This window comes from Salmo salar, chromosome ssa17 (genome assembly GCF_905237065.1).
Source record: "Salmo salar chromosome ssa17, Ssal_v3.1, whole genome shotgun sequence".
Classification (NCBI taxonomy): domain Eukaryota; kingdom Metazoa; phylum Chordata; class Actinopteri; order Salmoniformes; family Salmonidae; genus Salmo; species Salmo salar.
In genome coordinates this window covers 24,452,258-24,461,995 of record NC_059458.1, presented here as the reverse complement: position 1 = coordinate 24,461,995, position 9,738 = coordinate 24,452,258, and the positions used below count along the sequence as shown (strand labels likewise).

Here is a 9,738-nt window from a genome sequence, read left to right as displayed (position 1 = left end):
CAAGAACCCGATGGTCACTCTGACAGAGCTCCAGAGTTCTTCTGTGGAGATTGAAGAACCTTCCAGAAGGACAACCATCTCTGCAGCACTCCACCAATCAGGCCTTTATGGTAGTGGCCAGATGGAAGCCACTAAAAGGCACATGACAGCCTGCTTGGAGTTTGCCAAATGGCACCTAAAGGACTCTCAGACCATAAGAAACAAGATTCTCTGGCCTGAATGCCAATTGCCACATCTGGAGGAAACCAGGCACCGCTCATCACCTGGACAATACCATCCCTATGGTGAAGCATGGTGGTTGCAGCATCATGCTGTGGGGATGTTTTTCAGTGGCAGGGACTGGGAGACTAGTCAGGATCGAAGGAAAGATGATCAGAGGAAAGGACAGCAAGATCTTTGATGAAAACCTGCTCCAGAGCGCTCAGGAACACCGACTGGGGGCGACGGTTCACCTTCCAATAAGACAACAACCCTAAGCACACAGCCAAGACAACCCAGGATTGGCTTCGGGACAAGTCTCTGAATGTCCTTGAGTGGCCCAGCCAGAACCCAGACTTGAACCCCATCGAACATCTCTGGAGAGACCGATAATGTGTGCAGCGACGCTCCCCATCCAACCTTACAGAGCTTGAGAGGATCTGAAGAGAAGAATGGGAGTTAAACATGTTTATGTTTTGGGTTCTAATGGGGGTACGACAGTAGAACTAAGCTAATGGGGCATTTTAAGTTATATTCTTCAAGAATCAGGGGCTATATATCTTGATTTTATTCGTCAAATGTATTCTAGCTTTTAAAGGGGAAAGCACATACATAAAGTGTAGGAAAATCTAGGTGAGGATACCCTCCTTTCTAGGAGGAGGCAGTGGCCACTAGTCCAGTGTTTCCCAACTCCATTCCTCCAGTACCCCCAAGTAACAGTATACATTTATGTTGTACTACACCTCATTCAACTTGTCAACTAATCATAAAGCCCTTAATAAGTTGAATCAGGTGAGTTTTTTTTGGGGGGGGGCTACAACAAAAATGTGGGCTGCTGGGGGTTTCTGTAGGACTGGAGTTGAGAAAGTTAGGCTACCATATTTTCCTGTGAACCTGAGGGGCTAAAATGATCTCCTGTGTCATGACAAGCCCTTTCCTCTAGGAAAAGCCTCATAAGCAGATGTTTATGTCCTGTAAGAATGTAATGATATTGCTGTTTTATTGCAGTGGCCTATATATTCTACCCAGCAGGAAATGCATTAGCCAAGTAGCTACTGTTTTGTTGCTATGCCAATGCTTGTGAAATGTCTACCTCTTTACCAAACTGGTCTTTAGAGAGAGTGTGTGGGAGGGACAGAGCTAGTATAACAGAAAGACCAAGGCATTATCACATTTTATAGGCGTGTTTAGTAGTTGTTTGTCAGGATTTGCAAAGGCCCAAGCACAGTAACACTTACCATCCTCATCTAATTCCTATTTAATCATGTGTGGGTTTTAATATAGCTGAAGGATAGTGCTTTATCCTCTGTTGTAGTTGGTTGCCAGGATCCAATGAGACTGTGTATGATTGGTCATGGATATGGTGATGAAACCCAGACAGGGACGACACAGGTCTGGAGAACTCTACAGTCAGATGCACAGGAAGCTACTGGGTTTAACGTATGGCTTCCACCGCCATCACTCTTCTCCTCTCATCCCTCTATAGTCTATTCTATATCCTCCTGCATCATTCCACTCTCCTCCCAATCCTCCCATTTTATCTGTCTATTCCTCGCTATTGCTGCCATCACTCCCTCCTCTTCTCATGTCTGAATTCTCCCCCTCCTCCTTCCATCAATCCACTCCTCCCCAATCCCTCCTTTTACCACTCACCTGCTTTCTTTTCTCTCTATTCCATCCATCACCGTCCTCCTCTCCTTTCTCTATTCCCCCCCTCTTCCACACAACAGAGACCCCTTTTGCTACATACATACAAACGTTCACACAACATCCTCTCAACGTTACCTCAGCTTATGGGCATGGCTGGGGTTGGTTGGAGCTGGCCTGGCGACCTGGCAAAAGTAACACCTGCGATGCGTGTAATTGGTCTTAGAGCGATATGAGGGTTTTATGTTTGTCTGTCGCAGTGCCACTGCTAACGTTAGTGTTTTTGGCCTCAAAGGTTAATGTGTGTGTGTGTGTTTATCACAAAAGGAGCTGCCCAGGGATTTAGCAACAGCCTGTCTCTAAGGATTTACAGCCTGTGAGAGGTAGTTAGTGGAATTCAATAGGGGTCGTCCACAAAGAGAGTATAGGCTACTGTAGCAAACCGATTCAGTGAGAAAGAGGTGGTTATATTAGATGTAAAAGTCAACACATTTATTATTACAGCTATGTTTATTATCCTTTACTAAGTCAGTTGACTGAGAACACATTGATTCGTAGGAGATATGGGGAGAGTTGTGGCTGAGATTCTCCAAATAGCTTTGGAGAACCATATTATTTATAGAAGATTCTAGAGAACGAGATAAAAGGAGAATAATTTCAATTGTCTTTTTGCTGTTCCCTATAAATATCTTTGGAGAACCATATCATTTATAGAAGTTTCTAGAGAACTAGATAAAAGGAGAATCATTTCTATTGTCTTTTTGCTGTTCTCTATAAATAGCTTTGGAGAACCATATTATTTATAGAAGTTTCTAGAGAACTAGATAAAAGGATAATCATTTCTACTATTTTTGTTTTTTGCTCTTGTATTTCCTAGAAGACAGAAATCCTAAAAGTGAGGGAGCCTTTGGTTTATGTCTGAGTGTTCTCTGTCATCTTCATCCTTCAACTGACTGATAACCCTCCATATTGTATGATATGTGTGTGTGCACATGTTAGTATTGTGTGTGTCTGCTTGTGCATGTTTGTATTGTGTGTGTGTGTGTGGGGGGGGGGTATTGTGTGTGTGTGTGTGTGTGTGTCGTCCCAGCACAATGTCTCGTTAGCTAGCAGGCTTTGGAGAAGAGTTGTGTTTAAAAGCGTTATCACATTGTAAGCTACGGGCCCCCAGTGCTACGGACCATTCCGTCTCAGTCCAAACTATTGCTGAGGGAGTCTGTGTTTATACAGCATAACTGGCCGACTGGAAGCCCGGCCGTCCAACTACAGACATGTTTAAAGATGATGCTTATTTGACCAGCTCTATGTATTAGTATACTGTATATACCGTTAGGTGTAAATGTTTGAAAAGGACATACATTCATAGGAATCTTGTGTTGGATACAGGAGCATCTGGGGTTGTGTATTGAGAAGTAAGGAATGTGTGCGTTGGGGGCCGGGTGGAAAAGGAACATACCGAAGAGGATAGTTGTAGACATGTAGTTCATCACATGATCTTCATTCATAATGGCCAATCATTTCTTCATTTAAGATGGCCAATAAGGCATCATTTCATATACACATCCGCAGTCCACCCATTTCTCAAATGGATAATGTGAATACTCCCTTTATCTCTGTTGTGGCACCTGACTCTGACAGCAACTCACTGCTTACAGGCACTGCTCCCACTTCCCCTCTCTGAGTGTACTTCCCCTTTAAGACCCAGCATCTGTTAGGAAGCCCCTGCACTCAGCTCCTCTCTGCCTCACCACAAGGTCTTTCTGAGGGGCAGCAGGACAGTTCTCTGTAGCGTTGGCTAGATTCACCACAGGGAGTGTGTGTAGTGTGGCAAGTCATTTAGAGAGTGTGGAAGGTCACAGAGGAGAAAGGTTGTTATTTGGGATCTGAAGGCTGTTGATATAAGCTGTCTGTGGCATACACCTGTTCTCTGATCAAATGATAAGGCGTTTCTCCTTCACAGGGAACCGACGACTGAATCTCTTGTCCTACAAAGGTGAGCTTTGTCTTCAACACCCTTTTCTTGTAATGGACATATGAATCAAGACATATGAATCATATGAGCATTTAGGGTTCTTCAACCTCTGAGGAGTTGGAGCTCAGTTAAAAGTAGACTTGACTAAACCTTAATTATAATTATCAAATTACTGTAAAATGAAAATTTACATTTGGCTTTTACTGTAAAATGATCAAAAGTAAATGAGTATTTTGTTATAGGAGGATTTTCTAATAGGAGAAACACAGTTACATCCTGCTGTAACCCAGTGTTTCGTAATCCTGGTCCTGTTTTAGCACTACACACCTGATTCAAACGATCAACTCATCATGGTGATTTTAATCAGGTGTGTTAGTGCTAAGGCATAAACTAAAATGTGCACTCCTTTGGATCCCCAGGACCAGGATTAAGAAACACTCCTCTCTAACCTTCCATTTCTCTGAGCAATGCATCTTATTCAGGGATGGGCAACTCCAGTCCTCGGAGGTCGGATTAGTGTCACACTTTATCCACATCCCTAGCAAACACAGCTGATTTAAACTAATTCCATTCTAAACTGAAGATTATGATTAGGTGATTATTGGAGTCAGGTGTGTTAGCTGGGGCTGGGGAGAAAGTGTGACACCAATCAGGCCCCCGAGGACTGGAGTTGCCCATCCCTGATCTAAATGAACACTCCATTTTGAAAGAATGGAAGCCATTCATTTAACCCCTTTGTAAAGGGGTGACAGGATGTAACGGGTTGACAAGAGAGCACAGGTTATGCGTTAGTCCATGGGAGAATTCTGTATGTTACAGTTCAGCCATAAAAGGACATTAACCCACCTGTGTCTCTAACAAGGACATCTGTTACCATGCCACTGTCAAACTGCAAGGAGTCTTTTCTCTGTCTGTGTTATAAAGCAGTTTTTTACTGGTTCCTTTAAGACAAGGAGTCAAAAGGTTGGCTTTGTACAAATCAAATCAAATTGTATTGGTCACATACACATGGTTAGCAGATGTTATTGCGAGTGTAGCGAAATGCTTCTACATCCAACAGTGCAGCAGTATCTAACAGGTAATATCTATCATTTCCACAACAAAACCTAATACACACAATCTAGTGAAGGAATGGGATGACAACATAGAAGTATAAAATATATGGATGAGCAGTGACAGAGCGGCTAAGATGTAATAGATAGTAAAGAATAGATAGTGAAGGATACAGTATATACATATGAGATGAGTAATGCGAGATAAGTAAACATTCTTAAAGGGGCATTATTAAAGTGACTAGTAGTAATGATAGTAGTATATGACATTTAAGCAGATGCTTTTATCCAAAGCGACTTAGAGTCATGCATGTATACATATTACTCACGGGTGGTCCCGAGAATCAACATGTATTCTGGCATGTTGGTTTATTACCTTTAGGCACATTACAACACATCATTAAGAACAGCTTCAACTTATAAAATAGGGCTACAGATGTAGGATCTTAATCTGACACAATTTTCTACAGCAGGAGGATAATCCTGCAGCAACAGGAAATGTGAATTATGTGGACTATAATTTAATGAAAAAATAAAATAATTGTAGAGGTTAGTACGTTTTTTGTTAGTATTTTATTAGGGTCCATGTTAAAGCTGCAGCTGCTCTTTCTGGGGTCCACACAAAACATAAAACATAACATAATACAGAACACCAACAGACAATTACAGCTGAAGGACAGAGCTACATAAAATGACAATACATAGCATTAATAGACAGGTACAGAGCTACATGTTTAAAATAAGAATACACACTCATATTATTATGCCTTAGCAATCCATGTACACACAATAGCGGCTACGCGGCAGTCATCCATTTTGTTACAGTTGCTTAATGTTACAACTGCAGCTCCTGATCCTAATCTCTCAGAACCAGTCGTTCTGTAAACACTAGCGAGAATCTCACAACATTAGAAACCATCCGTGTATAATATGATTCATAGATGCTACTGAATGCAAGTGCAACGAAAAAACAACAATGGAAAAGCAACGGTTCTCCCAGCTAAGGCTTCAACCACTGTTTTCACCCTAGCAGCCGGGCCATTCAGCTCATAAATGAGCTACAAATTAAGTTTTCTCCCCGCTAAAGTTTCAATTTAGTCCTTCACTTTAGCTACATATGTGGTCTTTTTAGAGAGGCATCTGTTCAAATCTGTTCAAATCAAGTCTGGCATTGTCATTTCCACTTAAAATACTTTAGAAGCTGTTATAAACCTTGAATACACTACAGATTTGCATTTCCTGCTTTTCAAGAAAATTCTCAGCAAACAAAGCGTGATCAAATTAAGATTCTACATCTGTGCATGAGGGTGTTACTGTATGTGAGATAATGTATCTCACATAGAAATGTGTCTCGGAACGCTTAGCTTTTTCCAGTGTGGTGTCACTTTCTACAACCCTGCATTAGTTGTGCTAGTCTAGATACTGAACCCTCAGCCAGCTGGGTCCACAAATTACAGAAGCATAAAAGAAGGTGTATAGTAACTAACTACAGAGTCTGACCTGATGGGGTCTGTTCAGTACACTCTTGGAAAAAAGGGTTCCAAAAGGGTTCTTTGGTTGTCCTCATAGGAGAACCCTTTTTGGTTCCACGTAGAACCCTTTTGGGTTCCACGTAGAACCCTCTGTGGAAAGGGTACTACATGGAACTCAAAAGCGAACCAAAAAAGGTTCTTCAAAGGGTTCTCCTATGGGGACAGTCCAATAACCCTTTTAGGTTCTAGATGGCACATTTCTTTCTAAGAGTGAAGTGCCCAAGCTTACAAAACAAATACATTTAGATAGATTATATGCAATTGCTTGTCATATAGAATATATCCATTATATTTCTATCAAAACAATCCGATAGAAATGTATAGCATATACAGTAATATAGGGCTTTCATTGTGTCAACTCCACCCCCCCCCCAAATATGATTGCCTGTCATATACAGTAACATAGGGCTTTCATTTTGTCAACTCTACCCCCCCCAAATATGATTGCCTGTCATATACAGTAATATAGGGCTTTCATTTTGTCAACTCTACCCCCCCCCCCAAATATGATTGCCTGTCATATACAGTAATATAGGGCTTTCATTTTGTCAACTCTACCCCACCCCAAATATGATTGCCTGTCATATACAGTAATATAGGGCTTTCATTTTGTCAACTCTACCCCCCCAAATATGATTGCCTGTCATATACAGTAATATAGGGCTTTCATTTTGTCAACTCTTCCCCCCAGTCGTTGTCCTTCTCTCTTCCTGCCAATTCAGACCAATGGCTTGATATTACATTTCCTTTGGGATCAATCTACGTGAACCGCAGCAGTCTGCAGGAAGAAAACAAAGACACTCGTCTTTTAAACATTCCTCTCTCTTACGCTGGGGCAATGGAGAGGAAACAGCAATCCTGCTGCCATGATGACTGTTGTAATTGTGTTTAAAGAGATAACATCTACGTGCATCTATCTACAAGTGGAGAGACAGAACACGAAGACACTGTGTTTTACCTAAATAGGCCATTTAACCAATAAACTAGGGTTATTCAGTTACAGACCCTCAAGCCCTGATGTACTGCTGGGAATCTTTTCTGCCTGATTTGTTGATCAATTAATACCATTGATACGTGATGCTAGAGATAAAGGCTATTTCAGGGATCCAATCCTGTCTTGCTTGACACACTGGGTTTACAGCATCATATGGTCTCTAGACTAGAGAGTAGTTTGCGTATACATTTACATGTCGGTCATTTAGCCAACATTCTTATCCAGAGCGACTAACAGGCAGTTTGTTTTTGAGCTCTGAATATATCATGCTCCATGACCTCTGGTCTCACTGTATTCTGTCTGTCTGTCTTCACCCAGGCTTCCTGCAGTTTAATGGGAGCTGTGGAAGTCTCCGTAGCAGTGGGGGCGCAGGTCTGGCACACTAAGGACAACTGTGGAGGAACACAACCACCGCAGCCATGGATGACCTGGCCAATGACTCTGCTGTGCGGCCGCTGCTGTCGGAGGCACGTCTCATCTACGCCATCACCGTGCCCCTGTCCACCGCCATCATCCTGGCCAACCTGGTCATCATCCTGAGCATCTCCTGTAACCGTCAGCTCTACAACACCCCAAACTACTTCTTCCTGAGCCTGCTAGTGGCTGACCTGTGTACGGGCGTGGCCCTGCCGTTCATCCCCTGGATGGGACTCAACCGCCCGCTGAGTTTTAGCTCCTGTCTCCTGGTTCATATTTTTCCGAATTTCTTGTTTCTGGCGTTCCTGTTTAACCTGGTGATAGTTCATTATGAGAGGTACATGTTCATCGTGAGTCCGTTACATTATAGTAGCTTCTGGGTTCACCGCCGCTTCCCGCTGGCGCTGCTCGCCGTGTGGGCGCCGCCACTGCTCTACGCCTCCCTGCCCGCCTTCGGCTGGAACAACCGGGCCGGCCCAGGGTGGAACGGCTGCTGCTCGTTTAACGACACGGGCGCGCCGGGTGCGCCGGTGAACTGTTCGACCGTGGTGACAGCGGGAGCGGCGCCGGTCGGCTCAGAGTGCTGCTCTTACAGACGGGTTTTCCCCAACGCCTTCATCTACCTCGAGGTGTACGGGCTGCTGGCGCCTGCCATCCTGTCCATCGCGGGCATGACGGGACGTGTGCTGTGGATCACCCGGGGCCAGATGAAGGACATCTGCCGGCTGCACCGCTCCGTGGCGACCAGGGGTGGTGGTCAGACCTCGGAACGGGAGCAGAGGCTCAACCTCCGCTACACGCGCTGCGTTGCTGCTGTGTCGCTGACCTTCCTGGCCTGCTGGGTGCCCTACATCATCTACACACACGTCTGTGTGACGTTTCTGCTCAGCAAGGAGACGCGCGGGAACTCCACCACACACATCGTGCTGTCGTGCACGGGGATCGGGAGCATGGCAGTGATGCCGCTGGTCCTGGGGTTGGCCAACAGGCAGTATACGGACCCGGTGAGGAAACTTCTCCATAAACTCCGAGACAGATGGAGGAGGAGACAGGACTCTGAGGATATGGCTCTCTGAGTAGCCAGGACAGGACTGCTCTCACTTTGGGGATGGACGTGTGGGATTATAAATGGGGATTATAGCATATGGATGATGAAGCATCCTCTACTCCTCGATGATGTTTGATTGCAGTGGCGCCCCGAGTCTGTGGACCCTGGCTGTAAGGGAGAAGTTGCAGAAAGACCCCATTCGATGTGCAGGACTGGTAGGGTTGCCCCACCTCTCCCATGTCTGTCAATTTATAGTCACAGCATTGAAAGCATGTGTGACTCTTGCCATTGGGGCCATTGAGCGCGTTATGTTTAAAGCCATTAGTATACACGTGTACACTATTTGGGTAGTCATAATAAATTCAAAACAATCACTGTAAAAGTCACCAATCTTTTTATTTTGATTCAATCCATTAGAGATAAACATAATGTTATGATTTATCAACAGAGACCTCTATTATGATGACCTGGGCTCATTTCTATATGAAAGAGCAGATGGGCCGAATTAAGATGGATCTAATTGACTACTCCATCAATCACTACAGCATCTCATCTCCTCCCCCTCCCCCTCTCTCTCTTTCTCTCTCTCTCTCTCTCTTTCTCTCTCTTTCTCTCTCTCTCTCTCTCTCTTTCTCTCCCTCTTCCTATCTCTCTCTCTCTCTCTCTCTCTCTCTCTCTCTCTCTCTCTCTCTCTCTCTCCCATCTCTGTCTCCTTTCTCTCTTTCCCATCTCTGTCTCCTTTCTCTCTCTCTCTCACACACACTTTCTCTCCCTCCCTAGCCTTTATCTGGTGCTGGTATGTGCTCTGAACAGGGGAGAGAGGGCTGTGCTCTGTGCTCCTCCGCAGTCCAAAATACATCTGGAACACAGGGGAGTGA

At 44.3% G+C, this 9,738-nt stretch overlaps 1 protein-coding gene across 1 annotated transcript; it reads left to right on the top strand.

Annotated features, from left to right (window-relative positions):
* Window positions 1–3,600: 3,600 nt before the first annotated feature.
* Window positions 3,601–9,496, top strand: LOC106575634 (G-protein coupled bile acid receptor 1-like). The gene is made up of 2 exons (XM_014152243.2): window positions 3,601–3,838; window positions 7,714–9,496. The coding sequence occupies exon 2, from the start codon at window positions 7,815–7,817 to the stop codon at window positions 8,886–8,888; it is 1,074 nt and encodes a 357-aa protein (XP_014007718.1). The 5' UTR covers window positions 3,601–3,838; window positions 7,714–7,814; the 3' UTR covers window positions 8,889–9,496.
* The last annotated feature ends 242 nt before the right edge of the window (window positions 9,497–9,738 follow it).

What these genes read in the sequence shown, in the direction of transcription:
- LOC106575634 (XM_014152243.2), top strand. Translation starts at nt 7,815, where the DNA reads ATGGATGACCTGGCCAATGACTCTGCTGTGCGGCCGCTGCTGTCGGAG.